The 19,834-nt window shown below is 48.2% G+C and overlaps 1 protein-coding gene across 4 annotated transcripts in view; it reads left to right on the forward strand.

Annotated features, from left to right (window-relative positions):
- MYLK3 (myosin light chain kinase 3) overlaps positions 1–19,834 on the forward strand; it is a 68,589-nt gene that overhangs the window by 15,017 nt on the left and 33,738 nt on the right. For all 4 annotated transcript variants that reach the window (XM_047792541.1, XM_047792542.1, XM_047792540.1 and 1 more), the window contains exons 2-7: positions 5,893–5,983; positions 7,761–8,133; positions 15,687–16,141; positions 17,910–18,015; positions 18,556–18,649; positions 19,063–19,172. In XM_047792541.1, coding sequence (XP_047648497.1) covers positions 5,893–5,983; positions 7,761–8,133; positions 15,687–16,141; positions 17,910–18,015; positions 18,556–18,649; positions 19,063–19,172 — 1,229 coding nt within the window. The remainder of the gene's footprint in view (positions 1–5,892; positions 5,984–7,760; positions 8,134–15,686; positions 16,142–17,909; positions 18,016–18,555; positions 18,650–19,062; positions 19,173–19,834) is intronic.

A 19,834-nucleotide genomic window follows, 5' to 3' on the forward strand; every position in this document is an offset into this window, starting at 1 on the left:
CCTGTGGGGAGATGAGTGTTGACAGTGACGCATGGGGACACAGGCCAGGCAGGAGCCGGAGCCTGGGGGTGGAGTGTGGCATTTCTGGGAGCGGCTGTTCCCAAGCGTTGCATAATCAAACCCACCGGCTAATGGAAGCTTGGCTGCAGTGGGGGTGTTTGTGTGTGTGAGAGAGAGGTGTGTAGAGGCAACACTCTGTTTGGGAACAGCTAAGGGTCAGCCACTTAGCAACACTCAGATGGCCTGGGGCCACCCTTTCAGAGCCCTGCCGTTTCCCCCCAGCCCCTGGCAAGAGAGAGGTTGGGGTCCACGGGGTCTGTGCTTAACTCTGCTTTGGCTACTGAGACTTTGAGGAGCGAGGCTGCAGGATGCCTTCTCTCCCCGTCCCCACCCAGGCCAGAACTCGCTCTGCAGACCCCTTCCCCTCCCTGCCTTGCAGCCTCTCCAGAGCTCCCTGCTGGGGAGATGTGACCTTCTGCTCTTGACACTAATAGCCAACCTCATCGTTTTTTTTTTTTTCTCTTTTTGTCTTTTTTTAGGGCCTCTCTGGTGGCATATGGAGGTTCCCAGGCTAGGGGTCTAATTGGAGCTGTAGCCACCGGCCTAGGCCAGAGCCACAGCAATGCCGGATCCTTAACCCACTGAGCGAGGCCAGGGATCGAACCTGCAACATCACGGTTCCTAGTCAGATTCGTTTCCGCTGCCCCACGATGGGAACTCTGCCAACCTCAGCTTTAACAAAGAAAATAAATCTAATATATGCGTGTCGTAAAAACCATTCCCTCCCCACCCCCCCACTCCAGCCCCCAGACCCCTGCTCCCAAGCAACCATAGGAGCCAGGTTCCTTTGAAAACTTCCAGATACGTTTCTTTATCTCCAGGCACGTTGGCGTACACATCTTTCTCTTTATTTCGTTTTTACTCAGTGTTATTCACATTGTACTGGTCTTGATTTTTATTTAACCTAGTATATTTGGGGCATTATTTCATATTTATAGTGAGAAATCTTCCTTGTTTTTTTTGTTTTTTTTTTTGTTTTTTTTTTTTTTAGGGCTGCATGTGCAACATATAGAAGTTCCGAGGCTAGGGGCTGAATCAGAGCTACAGCTGCTGGCCACAGCAACTCAGAAGCGGAGCCACCTCTGCGATCTACACCACAATCCCTGGCAATGCTGGATTCTTATCACACTGAATGAGGCCAGGAGTCGAACCTGCATCCTCATGGATACTAATTGGGTTCGTTTCTGCTGCATCTCACTTGGAATGCCTATTCTTTTCTTAAAGTTGCGGAGAGCTCTGTTTCTGATCATGTGTCTTAATTTTGTTAATCAGGCACATGTTATTTGTTTATATCATTTCTCATTTTTAGCTATTATAAATAATGATGCAGTCACTGTCCATGGAAGTGTGTTTATCTATATGACACACTCATAGAAGTGGCAATGCTAAGCCAAAGGGTTAATTTATATAATAAATAAATCCAGGAGTTCCGGTCGTGGCGCAGTTGTTAACAAATCCGACTGGGAACCATGAGGTTTTGGGTTCGATCCCTGGCCTTGCTCAGTGGGTTAAGAATCCGGCATTGCCTGAGCTGTGGTGTAGGTCAAAGACTCAGCTTGGATCCCAAGTTGCTATGGCTCTGGCGTAGGCTGCTGGCTACAGCTCCGATTAGACCCCTAGCCTGGGAACTTCCATATGCTGCAGGTTCGGCCCTAGAAAAGACAAAAAGACAAAATAAATAAATAAATTAAAAATAAATCCAAACCAACCTTCAAAGAAGTTGTTCTGATTTAGTCTCCTATCAGTAACATGTGAGAATATTTGTCACCTCATTTTTGCTAACAAAGCATCTTATCCAGTTTTTGATTCTTTGCCTGTCTGGTGAATGAAAACATCTTATTATGCTTGTATTTTGGGGGGAGGCATTGGCCACATCCACTGCATGTGGAAGTTCCTAGGCCAGGGACTGAACCCGTGCCACAGCAGTGACCTGAGCCACAGCAGTGACAATGCGCCATTCTTAACCTGCTCTGCCGGGCTGAAGATTGAACCCATGCCCTGGCAGCTACCCCAGCCACTAATACATTTTAGTATTAAAAATGTCAAACATTGGGAGTTCCTGTCGTGGCTCAGTGGAAATGCATATGACGAGCATCCATAAGGACATAGGTTCCATCCCTGGCTTTACTCAGTGGGTTAAGGATCTGGCGTTACTGTGAGCTGTGATGTAGGTCGCAGACACGGCTCAGATCCTGTGTTGCTATGTCTGTGGTGTTGGCTGGCAGCTGCAGCTTGATTCAACCCCAAGCCTGGGAACCACCTTATGCTGTGGGTTTGGCCCTCGAAAGACAGAAAAAAAAAAAAAGAAAGTCAAACATTTATAAAAATAAAGATTAGTATAATGAAATTCTTGAGCCCATAACTGGAGGCCAGTGTTCCCCACCAGCCTCTCTCTTTCCAGATTATTTTGAGGAAAATCTGAGACACTGTATCATTTATTCTGTAAGCATTTCAGTATTTAGATCTTTTAAATACTAGTTTAAAACATTATTCCAATACTGTTATATCTAAAAGGTAAACAGAAAAAACGATGGTAAACAGTAACTTGATATTACCAATTAGTGTTCAAATGTCCATAATTAGCTTATACCTTCCTGATTTATTTATTTTTATAGCTTGTTTATTTGAGTTAGGAGCCAAATAAGGCAATTGGTTCTATGCCTCTTTTTAATTCATAAAAATTAGAAAAGTTTTTAGTCTGAAATATTTCAAACATAACTGAAAGTAGAACAATTTATCTCATTGTAGTTTTAGTTTGCTCATGACTTTATCTCTCCTATTTCAGCTTTTTGCCTTTTTCTTGATTTGTAAGAACTCCTCATAGATGGGTGAAATTAGCTGTCACACATGTTGCAAATATTTAAAGTGAAGTCATGGAACTTTCTGTTTTCTGAGTTCTTGACCCATTTCTTGCCTGTGATTGATCTGGCACAGGATTGATCTCTCTCCCAGTCTGTGTTTAATACACATGTCAGTAACTCCTGATAGGGCTGTGGATCTAGTCTCCAGTCAGGCTGTCAGCTCCTTAGCACCCACCCATGAAGCCTCCGCTTCCCTCTGTGTGCTGGGCAGGGCTGGCCTCATGGGGGATGTCAGAGACTCGCCCCAGCTCTTCAGCCTATTGTCGATGCTGAAAACCGTGCATTGTGGAGACTTTCTGGACACCCTCTTTGTATTTCCTAGGAGAGTATGGGACGTAGCTATTTGTGGAATTCAGTTCAGTTTTAGCACTTGCTGCGCAGGAGGGGGTGCCCAGGGGCACTGCATTTGGTGGAACAATGAATCAGGTTGTTACTGGCAGCCACGTGTTCTCTCTTGGAGGACAGGCTGGGCGCAGCCACAGTCAAGCTGCTCGGAGGGGCTCAGTCCTCCAGATGCTGAGGCGTTTGGGGTCTCTTTTCCTTCTTCTGGATGCTTCCGACAAGGCAGGGACCAAAATGTTAAGCCCTGAAAAAAAAAACTAAAAAAACAAACCAGCGTGTGTGTGTGAGTGTGTGTGTGTGTGTGTGTGTGTGTGTGTGTGTGCGCGCGCGCGAGCGTGCGTGCGCGCGCCTCCGTTCAAAGACAGAGGGAAGGAGAGGACAGCGTGAGCCCAGCAAGGTCTGCCAAAGGACAGTCTGTTCAAGTCCCTCTCTACTGGTGGGTGAAACAGGAGGCGGCCGTGCTAATGCTTCCAGTTCCCCCAGCTACGGGGGTGGCAGGACAGAGTCTGTAGAAAGGTCTCTGCAGAGCAGGGATTTGGGTCACACTGATGATGCTGGCGAAAATCATGATGACAGAAGCTAGCCTTTACTTATTAAGTGTTCCCGTGATGATGTTATTTCTATTGGGGGGGCAAAGCTTGCTGTCCTGGCATCCCAAAGGCATGAGCCGAAAACAGGATTGAGAGAAGTGGGCACAGCAGAGGAAAAAGAGTGGAACTAAGCTAACCTTCGTCCTTAGCGTCAGGGAGACGTTCAAGAGAGGTGAGGACTATGGTGCCTGGTTGGAGAGAATTGCTCCAGCTGATTTTTGCCATGTGGGCTTACTGTTGCCAGATCTTCAGCTTTTTTTTTCAAGAGGAGCTGAGAACCTAGAATTTTTTTCTTTTTCTTTTCTTTCTTTCTTCCTTCCTTCCTTTTTCTTTCTTTCTTTTCTTTTCTTTTTTAATTTTACTGCCGCATCTGTGGCACATGGAAGTTCCCAGGCAGGAGGTCAAATCTGAGCTGCATCTGTGACCTATACTGCAGTTTGTGGCAATGCCAGATCCTTAACCGACTGAGCCAGGCCAGGAGTTGAACCCACGTCCTCGCAGAGGCAACATCAGATTCTTAGCCCACTGAGCCACAACAGGAGCTCCTAGAATTTTTTTCTAATAAGTTTTGTAATTTATGTACAATAAATACACATACATAAACATACACATTTTAAGTTTACAATTAACCAAATATCTCTACGCAAGTAACCTGCACCACGATCGAAATGTAGAACAATTCTATGACCGCAAAAGGGAATTTAGGATTTTAATGTAAATATCTCCTAGATTTAAAATGGTGATAACAAATTTAAAAATTTTGAATGCTATGCCAGCCAAACTTTGAGCTCTTTTTGGACTCTGGGCTCCAAGTTGGGCCTCTGAAGCCAAGGCAGGAGACAGGGCCTTCTGTCTCTGGGCTGAGACTAGACCTGCTTCTGTGACAAGTGCCATGAGGAATCTTAGGAGCTGTACCAGTCCAAGGCTCAGAAGCAGCAAGGGTTAGACCATCTTGAAATATTTACACTTGGAAATACCAGGAGCTCTGGGGGATTTCAGGAGTATGAGCCCATGTGCTGGTCTGGTATGGACCATCCAGTTAAGGAGGAGTAGCTGAGAGCCCCTCTGGGTGGGCTCCGAGTGATCTTACCCTCTGTCTCAGGCAGGACAAAATCACCAAAGCTACTAGGCACTTACCATAAGCTGGGTGCACTTCTCAGGAAATTCCACAAATTAACTCTCCCAACCCTCCCTCTAGCTCTACGAGTATATAATATTATTCTCCCCATTTCACAGATGAGTAAAGTGAGAAGCAGAGAAGTTAAGCATCTTGGCCAAGTGGTGAAGGTAGCATTTAAACCCAGTCTGGCTCTAGGGTTCTGTACCATAAAGGGTTGACCATGGGGTCCACCCACCCAGCTCCCTGGCAGACATTATTAATCGATAGTGACATTCTCTCTCTTACCTGACTTCAGCATCCTATCTAAGCCAGCACTGTAATGACCATGGCCGATGGATCTAAATTGACACTTGGAGGTTAAATTGATTTTCTAGTTTAGTATTTCGAGACTGTATCTATTTAGATCATGCAGTCAGGGGCTATGTCTGCCTCTAACCTGCCAGACAATGACCCATTAAAAAGGACTTGGTGCAGTGGTTAACGAATTTGACTAGGAACCATGAGGTTGCAGGTTTGATCCCTGGCCTTGCTCTGTGGGTTAAGGATCCGGTATCGCTGTGAGCTGCGGTGTAGGTCGCAGATGTGCCTCGGATCTGCTGTGGCTGTGGTGTAGGCTGGTGGCTACAGCTCCGATTTGACCCCTAACCTGGGAACCTCAGTGTGCCGCGGGAGTAGCCCTAGAAAAGGCAAAAAGACAAAAAATAAAATAAAATAAAAAGGACCTGGTGACCTTGGGAAAGCCTCAGTGTCCTTATCTCTAAAATAGCAATGGTAGTTATGTACCTTCTGGTATTACTACGAGACTATGTGAAATAACCTAAGTGCTTCTATTCCAGGTGCATGGCAGGTGCTCAACAAATGCTTGTGGCCTGAACGGTGACATTGATGATGATGATGGTTTTCATGGTTATTCTTTTAGAACAAAGAGCGAGTAGAAGATAAAGGGGCAAAACCAAAGCACACACTGAGCACCAGAGGCGTGCAAGCCGAGCTCAGGGGGCCGTGGGAAGGTGAGTGGAACCCCGTTTGCTTTATCCCACATGCGCACCTAACAGTTTCAGAATAAAAACACCACCATCGCTACCACCACCCACGTGATTACTCAAAACCTGTTGCAGCCTCTTCTTTTCCTCTTTTTGTAAAGTTCTTTTTGTCTTTTTGTTCTTTTTTAAAAGTTCTTTTTGTATACCCCACTGCGTATTGCTGTTTTAAAGTCACTTGGGGAGTTCCTGTCATGGCGCAGTGGTTAATGAATCCGCCTAGGGACCATGAGGTTGCGGGTTTGATCCCTGGCCTCGCTCAGTGGGTTAAGGATCTGGCGTTGCCGTGAGCTGTGGTGTAAGTCGTAGATGCGACTCAGGTCTGGGGTTGCTGTGGCTCGGGCGTAGGCCGGCGGGTACAGCTCTGATTGGACCCCTAGCCTGGGAACCTCCATATGCCGTGGGTGCAACCCTAAAAAGACAAAAAGACAAAAAAAAAACCAAAAAGATAAAGTCACTTGGAATAGTTTCTTTCTATTGTAAGCTTGGTGTCAGTTATGCCACCAAGTTGATACTTAGGTTTATTTCATTTTGCTTTAAATGTTAATGGATTGCTTTTTTAAAGTTTAATTTTCTTTCACAATTTTGCATGACTCTTACATGGTTCCAAAGTCAAACTGACAAAACAAGGTATGTTAAGAGAAGTCCAGCATCCTGTTTGCTCCCCTGCACATGTAACCATTTAGAAAAGTTTTTGTCTTACTTTTCCTTTGAGGTCCAGTCTCTCTTTTTTTTTTTTTGTCTTTTTTTTTGCTATTTCTTGGGCTGCTCCTGCGGCACGTGGAGGTTCCCAGGCTAGGGGTCTAATTGGAGCTGTAGCCGCCGGCCTACGCCAGAGCCACAGCAACGCAGGATCCGAGCCACGTCTGCAACCTACACCACAGCTCACGGCAACGCCAGATCGTTAACCCACTGAGCAAGGGCAGGGACCGAACCCGCCACCTCATGGTTCCTAGTCGGATTCGTTAACCACTGCGCCACGACGGGAACTCCTGAGGTCCAGTCTCTTTAGACCACATTAGAAGTTGGTATATTACAGAGTTCCCATGGTAGCTCAGTGGTAGCAAATCCAACTAGTATCCATGAGGATGCGGGTTCAAACCCTGGCCCCGCTCAGTGGGTTAAGGATCTGGCGTTGCTGTGAGCTGTGGTGTAGGCTGATAGCTGTGGCTCCAATTCAGCCTGTAGTCTGGAAACCTCCATGTGCTGTACCTTGTGCTAACCCCCCCACCAACACACACACACCAAGTGGGTATATTACATGCATGTGCATGCACACACACACACACACACACCCCTGCCTTCTTAGACAAGCAGAAGCATACCTTACACTCTTCTCCATGTTGCTTTTCTCCCTTAAAGGTACATCCTGAAATCACGCCAGGGCCAACACACATGGAGATATTCATTTCTCCTTTTTTTCTGGCGGGGCAGCACTCCTTGGGTGATGTCCTGATTTCATCAGCTAGTCTCCTGATGGTCATTTGGGTTGTTTCCAGTCTGCCTGTTATAAACATGGTGCCCTGAATGGCCCTTTGCAATTTTTGTTGGCCACGCCCACAATATGCAAAGTGCCTCAGGCCAGTGATCGCAGCTGTGATACAGTTGTAACCTACACCACAGTGTGGCAATGCCAGATCCTTAGCCCACTGCACCACAAGGGAACTTCCTACAAATTCTTTATGGTATCTTTGGGATGGTTTCCTCCAAATGGGAGTGCATTTTTATTCTGCTTATTTTCCTGTAGAGAGCCAGAAGGTGGACCTGCCAGAGGGGACAGTGGAGAGGCGGCTGCCCATCAGTGCTCCAGGGGTAGGATCTGGCCTCTGCACCCAGGCAGAGGCGTCACCAGGGCAGGGAGATGGAGTTCCTGGCCCAGCGCAGGTGCCCTCAGAGGTGGAAGCCCAGGCTCCTGGGGCAGCCAGCGAGAGCCCCGGGACTGGCCTGGAATTGTCTGCAGTGCCCAAAAGGTCCAGTGAAGCCCTCACCAACCAGGAGGCAGGACAAGGAACATCGTCCAGGAGGCCTGATGCTTGGCGCTCAGAGGAGGGCATGAGGCTGACTCCAGCACCACCAGGCCAGGTCAAGGCAGCTCATGGCAGCCGAGAGACACCTCCAAGGTAAGGGGTGCTCCTTCATGCTGGGCAAGAGAAGGAATTAACTGTAGCCACTTGACTGGTGCATGGCCAAGGCACCGGCCACTCTGGTTGAATGCCCACTCTCTGCCTGCCAGCCTCATAAGGAGACAACAGGAGAAGGCCTAGGTCCTGCTTTCAGGAGCTTAGGACCCTGGTTCTTACCTGGTACCCATCAGAATTACTGGAAGAGGAATATTTATTTATTTATTTGTTTTTGTCTTTTTTTTTTTTTTGCCTTTTCTAGGTCCACTCCCATGGCATATGGAGGTTCCCAGGCTAGGGGTCCAATCGGAGCTGTAGCCGCCGGCCTACACCAGAGCCACAGCAACACGGGATCCAAGCCGTGTCTACAACCCACACCACAGCTCACGGCAACGCCAGATCCTTAACCCACTGAGCAAGGCCAGGGATCAAACCCTAAACCTCATGGTTCCTAGTCAGATTTGTTAACCACTGCGCCACGACGGGAATTCCTGGAAGAGGAATTTTTAAAATGTTCATGCCTAGAGATTCTGATTTATTGAGTCTGGAGGGGATTTATTTTTTTAATTTTTTAATTTTTCTGTCACCCCGCAGCATATGGAGTTCCTGGGCCAGGGGTCAGATCCAAGCTGCAGTTGCAACATATGCAGCAGCTGCAGCTGAATTTTTTTTTTTTTTAATCTGCACAGGTGATTCCCATGTGGACTGAGAAACACCAGTTCTTAGAGCAATAACATTAACTATAATAATAGCTGAAAAATGGGGTTCACTGAACACTCCCCAGGTGCCAATCATTGGCTGAGCATCTCACAGACATCATCTCATTTTATTCTCACAACATCCTCAGGATGCAGGTGTGGTTGGTGCCCCCAATTTATTGATGAGGATACAGGGTCAGTTTGCACAGGGCTACACAGTGAGGGATTCACAGAGTTGCAATCTGAATCCAAGTGTTTGTTTATTGAAGTATAGTTGATTTACAATATTATATTAGCTTCATGTATAGGATACAGTGATTCAGAATTTTTACATTTTATATTCCTTTGAAAGTTATTATACAAAATGACTATACTTCCCTCTGTTAGACAATATATCCTTGCTGCTTATGTATATTATATGTAGTAGTTTGTACCTCTTAATCCCTGATCCCTAATCGGCCCTTCCCTCCCTCCCTTTCCCCACTGGTAACCAACTGTTTCTTCTCTGTATCTGTGAGTCTGCTTCTTTTTTGCTATATACATTCATTTGTACTATTTTTTAGATTCCACATATAAATAATATCATACAGTATTTGTCTTTCTCTTTCTGACTTATTTTACTAAGCATAATATTCTCTAGGTGTATCCACACTGCTGAAAATGGCAGGGATTGCATTAAATCTATGGATTGCTTTGGGTAATATTGCCATTTAAAAAATATTGATTCTTCCAATCCAGGAGCATGGGATATAGTTCCATTTCTTTGTAACATCTTCAGTTTCCTTCATCATTGTTTTATAGTTTTCAGAGTACAGGTTTTTTACCTCTGTAAAGTTTCTTCCTTGATTGTGTTGAGATATGGTCTCTTTAAACCCATTGAGATGAGAGTTTTTATCATGAATGGATGTTGAATTTTGTCAGATGTTTTAGGTGTTTATTACTGTGATCATGTGATTTTATTTATACTTCCTTTTGTTAATGTGGTATATCACATCTATTGATATGCAAATATTGAATAATCCTTGGGTCCCTGGAATAAATTCCACTTGATTACGGTATATCATCCTTTTTATACATTGTTCAGTTCGATTTGCTAATATTTTGTTGAGGATTTTTGTATTTACATTCATCAAAGATACTGGTCTGTAATTTGCCTTTTTTTTTGTGGTGTCTTTTTTCTGGTTTTGGTATTAGGGTAATGATGATCTCATAGAATGAATTTGGGAGTGTTCTGTTCTTTTCAATTTTTTGGACTAATTTGAGAACTAGTTTGTTCCCTTTTATATATTTTATATATTTTGTGGAATCACCCTGTGAAGCTGTCCAATACTGGACTTTTGTTTGCTGACAGATTTTGTTTTAAATTACAAATTAGGGAGTTCCTGTTGTGGCTCAGCAGAAATGAATCCAACTAGTGTCTATAAGGATGTGGGTTCGACCCCTGGCCTCACTCAGTGGTTTAAGGATCTCTCATTGCCATGAGCTGTGGCGTAGGTTGTGGATACGTCTCAGATGTGGCTTTGCTGTGGCTGTGGCATAGGCCAGCAGCTGCAGCTCTGATTCGACCACTGGGAACTTCCATATGCTGTGGGTGCAGCCCTAAAAAGCAAAACAAACAAACAAATAAACAAACAAAAACAACTAAAAAAACAACAACAAAAAACAAGCCAAACTAAATTTCACTGCTAGTGATAGGTTGGTTCAAATTGTCCGTTTCTTCTTCTTTTTTTTTTTTTTTTAATTTCTTGCTAAAAGGGGCTGCACCCATGGCATATGGAGGTTCCCAGGCTAGAGGTCTAATTGGAGCTACAGCTGCTGTCCTATACCACAGACACAGCAACATCAGATCCAAGCTGCATCTGTGGCTACACCACAGCTCACGGCAATGCCAGATCCTTAACCCCCTGAGTGAGGCCAGGGATCGAACCCACAACCTCATGGTTCCTAGTTGGGCTGGTTTACACTGCACCATGATTTGAACTCTGTGTCTGTTTATTCTTGATTCAGTCTTGGCAGGTGGTATGTTTGTACAAATTTTTCCATTTCTTCTATGTAGTCCAATTTGTTTGCATGTAACTGTTCAGAGTATTCTCTCTCTCTCTTTGTAGTTTTGTGGTATCAGTTATTATTTATTCTCTTTCATTTCTTAAATTATTTATTTGGGTCATTTCTCTTGGTGGCCTGGCTCAAGATTTATTAATTTTGTTTATCTTTTATTTGTTTTCTCTCTAATCTTTAGTTTTTCCTTCCTCCTGATGACTTTGGGCTTTGTTTGTTCTCCTTTTCCTAATTCCATTAGGTGGTAAGTTAGGTTGCTTATTTGAGATTTTTATTGCTTCTTGAGGAAAGCCTGTATCACTCTAAAGTTCCCTCTTAGAACTGCTTTTGCTGCAGCCCATAGATTTTTCAGTTCTGTGTTCCCATTTTCATTTGCCTCAAGGTATTTATTGATTTCCTTTTTGATTTCTCATTGACTCACTGTTTTTTAGTAGCATGTTGTTTAGTCTCCATGTGTTTGTACTTTTCCCATTTTTCTTTCTGTAATTGGTTTCTAATTTCATACCACTGTGGTCAGAAAAAATGTTTAATATGAGAAGACATTTTTTTCTTCTTCTTCTTCTTTGCTTTTTAGGGATGCACCTGCAGCAGATGGAAGTTCCTAGGCTAAGGGTCAAATCAGAGCTGTAGCTGCCATCCTACACCACAGCCACAGCAATGCAAGATCCAAGCTGCACTGTAACCTACACCACAAGTTACAGATCCTTAACTCAATGAGTGAGGCCAAGGATTGAACCCACATTCTCATGGATTCTAGTCAGGTTCATAAACCTGCTGGGCCACAGTGGGAACTCCAAGAGTACACATTCTTTTCAAGTGCACATGGAACATTCTCCAGGATAGAGCACATGCTAGGCTGCAAAACAAGTCTCAACAAATTTAAAAGACTGGATCTAGGTTTTTGGACTCTAGAATCTGTGCCCCTAGACACTACACCATCCTGCTTCTTCAAGTCAGCATTTAATTAAGTCCTAAATACTATATTGGGAGAGAATTATGGGCACTCAGAGGCGGGAAGTTGGTGTAGGCTGAATTAATCCCGGGCGCTTTCAGAAGGATTATGTTTCCTGGAGATGGGGCTTTATCCCATCACTCAAAACTTGGCCTTATGATCTTCCCTCAGGAGACATGTGCAGGAGAATGAAGAGCCAGAACCTGCTAATTGTCAGCCCCTATTTAGCTTTGAATTCTCCAGCCTTAGGGGCGGCACCTCTTGGCCCTCAAGCAGCCCACTGAAGGGCATTCTGCTTCCCAGGTTTCTTTCAAAGGGGCCTTGTGCCCTTCTGGCCTGCCATGGGTGTCCTGACCTGTAACTGAACCCCCTGGAGCCTGGTACAGGGAGCAGAGCTGGTGTCTGTGTGCTATGGCAGCTGGTGGGGAAGCCCAGATCCTTTGTCTGCCTTTGTTTGGGAAGGAGATGTGAGTTCTGAGGAGACCTAACCAGCTGGAGGGAGGGATTCCTGGCAGGTATCCCTGGATCCTGGCCAGGGCTCTAAATGTGGAAACTGGGGTGGGGTGAACTTTCCATGAACTTGTTAGGGGCCCCAAAAAGATTCTGGGTGAGAGGAAAATGTCTACATGTCAGTTTCAACCCAGAGCTGCCTTTCAGACACACCAGACTAGTCTCAGAAAGTGGGGACATCCCTGCCTACCCTTCTTCACCGGGCATATGGGTGTATCTTGAGGAAAATAGGTTTGAACTCAAGTATTGGTTCTGACTGATGGTGGCTGTTGGTGCAGAGGATCCTGAGGCCCTTTCCGGACTTGGTGGGATAGAGTGCTGCAATTGATTAGCAATGCCTGCCCTGAGTGTGCTTCACAGGGTGTAGGGAAGCGTTGCACATTCAGAGTGGCATGGGAATGCACTGCAGTGCTTGTGGGTCATCCCACATCCCCAGGTGTGAAGATCAGAGGGGACTCAGTGACTACTGGCCTTCTCAGTTTCCTACTTGACCACCTGGATATTCTTTCAGAAACTGGCTTTCCACAATTCCCTGTGTCCTTCCGTCAAAACGAGGCCTGAGCTGGGCTTGGATGTGCCTCTTCCCATCCTACCCTGTCATCACCAACCCATACACACTCCTGAGGGAGCGTCAGGAATTTTGGTGCCTTTAACCCGAGGCTTGGCTGTGAATGGGCTGCTGAACTAGGTGCATTCAGGAACAGGAACTGCTCTCAGAGGACCTGCAGCAACTCAGAGAGGGAGCCTGAGGCCTCTCTCTGAGGAAAGCCCTCAGTTTTTAAAAAATTGTGGTAAAAAACACATAACATAAAATTTACCATTTTAACCATTTTTTTTTTGTCTTTCTGCCTTATCTTGGGCTGTTCCCACGGCATATGGAGGTTCCCAGGCTAGGGGTCGAATTGGAGCTGTAGCCACCAGCCTACACCACAGCCACAGCAACGCAGGATCCCTAACCCACTGAGCAAAGGCAGGGATGGAACCCGAAACCTCATGGTTCCTAGTCGGATTCGTTAACCACTGCGCCACGACGGGATCTCCCATCTTAACCATTTTTAAGCACACAGTCAGTGAGGTTAAGTCTATTGATCTTGTTGTGACACAGATCTCCAGAATGCCTTCATCTTGCAAATCTGAAACTGTCAAACAACTCTCATTTCCCCCTCCCCCCCAGGTCATGGTAACCAACATCCTACTTTCTCTCTTGATGAATTTGACTGCTCTAGGTCCCTCGTATAATTTATACCTGTGGAATCAGTCTTTCTGTCACTGGTTTATTTCACTTAGCATAATGTCGTCAAAGTTCATATACATAATAGCATGAGTCTGAACATCCTTCCTTTATAAGGCTGAATAATATTCCATGTATGCATATGCTACATTTTGTTAATCCATTCATCCACCAATGGACACTTGGGTTTCTTCCACATTTGGCTGATGAATAATGCTGCTGTGAAAATGGCCATACAAATATCTCTGAGATTCTGCTTTCAATTCTTTTGGACATATTTCCAGAAGTGAGATTGCTGAATCAAATAGTCATTCTCTTTTCACTTTTGAGGAACTGCCATACTGATTTCCAGTTTCTTCATCATTTTAGGCATCACTGTTAAAATTTCCTGTATCTGTGTTTCCCTCCCACCTTTTTTTCCCCATGCCCATGGCATGGGAAAGTTCTTGGGCCAGGGATCAAACCCAAACCACAGCAGTGACAATATTGATTCCTTAACCGCTAGGCCACAAGGAAACTCCCTATGCCTTCTTTTTTGGGGGTCAACTCTCAGCACACCTGTGAGGTGGTACTGTTCCTGTTTGACAGAAGAGATTGCTGATGCTGGACTTGCCCAAACCCAGCTTCATCCAGCAGAGCAAGGTCCTGGTGGCAGAACAACGACCAGGAGGGAGACCACCTGGCTCCCTCCTGAGAGTCAGTCCATGCCAGATGCTCACCCCCTCACCCCTGCCCAAACACACATAGACCCCATAGGGTCTTAGGGATTGTGAGTGGCAGTCAGAATGAGGGCAACTCTGAGAAGGAGGGTCTGAAGCTCCCAAGGTTGGGGTTCTTGCTTCTGAATGTCAGGGCTTAGAGGGCCTTCCTGACCTCCAGCTGGGGTCCCAAACCTCAATGCTGCTTGGTCTGGGAAACAAAAATGGAAGAAGTGGGCCCTGTGGCATTGCCAGGGTGAAGCAGGGCCTGTGGGGAGGCAGAGTTTCCCCAGCTGGGTAAGCATACAGGTCCAGCACAGCCAGGACTTTACTCAGGAGAAACGGGAAGTCCAGACTCTAATGAGCAATTCCTGTTATGGAGTTCCCGTCGTGGAGCAATGGTTAACGAATCTGACTAGGAACCATGAGGTTGCAGGCTCGATCCCTGGCCTTGCTCAGTGGGTTAAGGATCCGGCGTTGCCGTGAGCTGTGGTGTAGGTTGCAGACGTGGCTCGGATCCCGCATTGCTGTGGCTCTGGCCTAGACCGGCGGCTGCCACCTGATTCGACCCCTAGCCTGGGAACCTCCATATGCCACAGGAGCGGCCCTAGAAAAGGCAAAAAAAGACAAAAAAAAAAAAAAGAATCTGTCTGACCCAGGGCTTCCCTGATGTTTGACTTGGTTCACCTATCTCTTCATTTAACGGAAGGGAAACTGAGGCCCAGAGAGGGGAGGGAAAAGCCCAGGTCCCCTGCCTCCAGGCCACAATCCTCCGGGGGCAGAAACACGGTTCCAGGGGGCCACAGAGGCATCTGTTGCCTACCTCTGTCCAATGTGGGTTGCTTCGGGCCTTCCCTGGATCCAGTGGAATCTTGAGAGCTGATGACACCATGTGTCACTGAAGCCAGCTTCTCCCCTGGTGTCCTGTCTGGGCAGAGAGGGGCAGGGGTTGGAATCTACTGGTTTATTGTAACAACCCAAGAGACCCTTTTTGCAGATGGGAAAACTGAGGCTAAGAGGCATGGTCAGTGAATGGCAGGATTTGAACCCAGGTCTGTTCTTGTTTTTGTTTTTTGGGGTTTTTTTTTTGGGGGGGTTCTTTTTGGGGCTGTACCCATGGCATATGGAGGTTCCCAGGCTACGGGTCGAATCTGAGTTGTAGCTGCTGGCCACAGCCACAGCCACAGCAACAGCAACGTGGTATCTTAGCTGCATCTGCAACCTACACCACAGCTCTCGGGAACGCTGGATGCTTAACCCACTGAGTGAAGCCAGGGATCGAACCTACATCCTCATGGATGCTAGTCAGATTTGTTTGTGCTGAGCCATGACGGGAACTCTTGAATCCAGATCTGTTCTGACTTGAGTCCTTGCTTTTAACCTCAGGTCCATATTTCTCTGTGCAGGATCTCCATCCATGTGCAGGAGACAGATACCCCTGGGGAGCTGCTGGTGACACGAAGGGCCAGCCTCAGAACTACACCTCCTGCAGAGGCTCCAGCAGCTGCCCATCCACGGGAGGACTCACCAGGGCCCAGGCGCTGCCCCCAGGCTCCCGGGACTGAGTCAGAAAAACATATTCTGAAAGGAGCCAGTGAGTTTTCCCCTCTGCAGAGGCAGAGCAGCGATGGGGGAGCAAAGGCCAAGGAGAAGCAGGGGCCTGGGCCCAAGTCCACCATGGCACCGGGCAAGGCCGGGTGGGACAAGGGATCTGATGCCAGGGCCCCAGGCCCACAGCAGGGCACAGCCCCGGAAGCAGGAAACCTGGAGCCTGAGAAGGACTGCACAGCTGGGGGCGTGGGCAGAGCCGAGGCAGGAAGAAGAACGCCCCCGGGGGCTGAGGCAGACAGCCTGGTTCTGGGTAAGTGAGGCCACTGCTGTGTGCCCTGTGGGGAGTGAGTTTGGAAGGTTTGCTCCTAGGTGGGCCTTCCTGAATTTCCAGGGATGGGTAAGGTGGGTCTGTGGGCATCTAAGACTCTGAACAGCTTGCCAGCACACCCCAGGGCTGGAGACCAAGGCCCAGAGATGCAGAGGGCCGAGCTCAGGTTGGTTGTAGCCATTGAAGAGGAGGGAACCCATGAGGCTCAACTGGGTGGATTTCTCAAAGCCTACCTGCCTGCCCAATACTATTGGTATCATTCTGGATCGAGGCAGGGAAGGCTCCTGTTAAAAAGCAAATCTGGGAATTCCCGTCGTGGTGCAGTGGTTAAAGAATCCGACTAGAAACCGTGAGGTTGCAGGTTCGATTCCTGGCCTTGCTCAGTGGGTTAAGGATCCGGCGTTGCCATGAGCTGTGGTGTAGGCCGCAGATGCGGCTTGGATCTCGCGCTGCTGTGGCTCTGGCGTCAGCCGGCAGCTACAGCTCCGATTCGACCCCTAGCCTGGGAACCTCCATATGCCGAGGGAGCGGCCCTAGAAAAGGCAAAAAGACAAAAAAAAAAAAAAAAGCAAATCCATTAACTGGTGTGTATCGCTCACTGTCAGCCATTTGCACCCAGCAAGCTGACTCTCATCTGGAATCAGAGAGGGGCTGCTGACTTGCTTTCTGTCCCAGTGGTGGAGGAAGGTGTCCTTGTGCTCCTGTGACTCAAAGGGCCTCAACTCCTCCAGCCCTTAGGGTCATACCCATTGGTTCCAGCCTTCATCCCATGTGGCTGCAGGAAGGCCACCCTTTGCTGATTCCCTACCCTGGAATTTCTAGACATTCCTGTGGGAGGGCTGAGTGTTCTGTGGCCATCCTGGTACCTCTGCCACTTCTGGGCCCCCCTGTGCTGTGCTGTAACTTCTCTCGCCATGTCCTCTTCCCCTGGTATGACTGGTCCAAATGTGGGCATGAAACCTCCTTAATTCTTGAAACACAGCTGAGAGCAGTCTTTTCTGACCCTGCGAAGGGGGATAAGGCCAAGGCTCACCAGGACTCGCTGTGTGCCAAGCCCTGGGCATTTGTGGCTGTCTTTATCCTCACAAGCCTGTGGAGTGGGGATGCCTGAAACACAGGAGAGGCAGAGAAGCTGAGAAATGCACTTGAGGCTGCAGAGTTAGGGCTGAGGGAGACAGGAACCCATAATCGGGCTCCAGAATGTTGCGTGTCAACCTTGTGGTTACACAGCTGCTCACAACTAAAGGCAGTTACTTTGCAGTAAAGGAAACTTCAGACCAGAGCTCTAGATGTGGAATCCCTGTGACACACCTAGAATCCAGGCTTGCCTAACCTACCTAGGAGCCCAGAAAACAGCACCAAAACCATGCAGATGTTACCCCCTTGTGGTCTAGGGCTTCAGGCTTACCTTCATAGACACAAAAAAAGACCACAACAAGCATATTCAAATCTTCTAGTTTGAGGAGCAGAAAGTTGCTTATAATCCAAACTCAGAGAAAATAGCTATATTTTCCCTGCTCCGGGTCCATGGTCACAGAGGTAATGGAATTATCCCTGGAATACTCTGGTTTTTCCCTCAACAAGCCCCCTGCAAACTGGCAGAAGCTGGTATGAACCAAGTGGGTCTGGATCGGAGGTGGGGGTGGGGGTGGGGGCGGGGGTGGGGGCATATGGAGAGTCAGGAGGTGGTGGGGAGCTGAGAGGTGGCAGCTGCACAAAGGAGGCTCACAGGCTGCTGTCTTCTGAACAGATGATAGCCCGGCCCCACCAGCCCCCTTCGAGCACCGGGTGGTGAGTGTGAGAGAGAGCCCAACCTCAGCGGGCTACACAGTGTGCCAGCACGAAGTCCTGGGAGGGTAAGCGGGCCTTCTGCCTTGATGGGGGTGGGGGCGAGACACTGGGCAGCTGAGCTGGATGGGTGCTGCTGGATGGTTCTTGGGAACCTCGGCCTGGAGTGGGATCTCCTGCACAACGTGAGAGGGAGCTCACGAAAGTGGGCGAAGAGATGTCTGCAGGGTGCAGGCCCCATACGGTGTGGAAGTGTAGGGTGCAGGGGAGCCCCGCATGGTGTGAGCATGGGACCCCTATGCTGGAGGTGGCAGGAGAGACAACATGGGTGAAGGGTGATGTCCTCTAGGGTGCAGGATGGCCCGGGGGGAGTGGGTGAGGGGGCACCCCTGGAGTGCAGGACAAGTGAAGAAGCTCTTCTCCAGGTTCAGGGAACCCGAGTGCTGTTGGGGGATGACTGCGATCCCTCTGGGGTGCAGGGTAAGCCTCGGGGTGTGTGTGGAGCAGAGAAAGGACCAGAAAGCCCAGGGTCCAGGATGGGGCTGTCGCACCATGTGTGGGGTGAGCCTCTGGGGCTCTGAGCCTGCTGGGTCATCATGTGTCCGCAGGGGCCGGTTTGGCCAGGTCCACAGATGCACGGAGAAGGCCACGGGCCTCTCGCTGGCGGCCAAGATCATCAAAGTGAAGAGCGCCAAGGACCGGGTGAGGTGTCTGCCCCAGGCCTGCGAGTGCCCTGTGCCGAGCTCAGGACTCCTTCACTTCCTCCCGGGCACCCCCTGGGCCCCGCACTGCCCCAGCCCCTCCCTGCCGAGCAGGAAACGTGGCCACCTTTCCTGCCTCTTTTCCATGACTCCCACACTCCAATCGGCAGGTCACCTTGCACCCTGGGCAACAGGGTCCTCCTGGACCTCCAGAGTTCCTTCTTGGGCCTCAGGTTTTCTGTCTGTGAAATGGGTGGGTCCTTTCTGTTGTAAGAGACTGATGTGGGTGGTGAGTTGAGGAAAGCTGGCGTGAGAGCAGGAAACAAGGGTGGGCGCATGCGCGTCTCGGGAGGTGCGGCTGGCTTCTCATCCTGACCCATTTCTTGGAAACTCCTCTCCCTCTGGCTCCACAAGGAGGATGTGAAGAATGAGATCAACATCATGAACCAGCTCAGCCACGTGAACCTGATCCAGCTCTATGACGCCTTTGAGAGCAAGAACAGCTTCACCCTAGTCATGGAGTAGTGAGTGCGGGGGGGGGGGGTGGCAGGCAAAGCTCTCCCTTTCCTGTCCCCTCTCTGTGACACCCAGGGAATGTCATCACCTCCTCTGTGTGACCTCCAACATGGAGCAGGGAGGACAAAGCCATTTATCACAAACCATTGGCTGGTGAACCTGGTTTGACCTGCAGATCCTGGTTTGGCCTACGCAATTTTTAGTAATTTTGATTGAGTTGTCAACAGTTTGGAAATCAGGAAATTTCACACTAAAACCTGGGTTTCTGGCTTTTCTTTTCCTTTTTTTTTTTTTTTTGGTCTTTTTGCCTTTTCTAGAGCCGCTCCCGCGGCATATGGAGGTTCCCAGGCGAGGGGTCAAATTGGAGCTGTAGCCGCCAGCCTACACCACAGCCAGAGCAAAGCAGAATCCAAGCTGCATCTGCGACCTACACCACAGCTCACGGCAACGCCAGATCTTTAACCCACTGAGCAAGTCCAGGGACCGAACCTGCAACCTCATGGTTCCTAATTGGATTCGTTAACCACTGTGCCACGATGGGAACTCCTGGCTTTTCTTGAAAATATAAAAGATCTTGGAATGCTGGAGCTGCCTTATCAACTGGGAAGGGTGTGCTGGAGCGCCTTAGGGCTGAGCTTTGTGCAGGCAGAGCAACCAATTTCCCATTTGC

This window comes from Phacochoerus africanus, chromosome 8 (assembly GCF_016906955.1).
Source record: "Phacochoerus africanus isolate WHEZ1 chromosome 8, ROS_Pafr_v1, whole genome shotgun sequence".
Taxonomy (NCBI): Eukaryota; Metazoa; Chordata; class Mammalia; order Artiodactyla; family Suidae; genus Phacochoerus; species Phacochoerus africanus.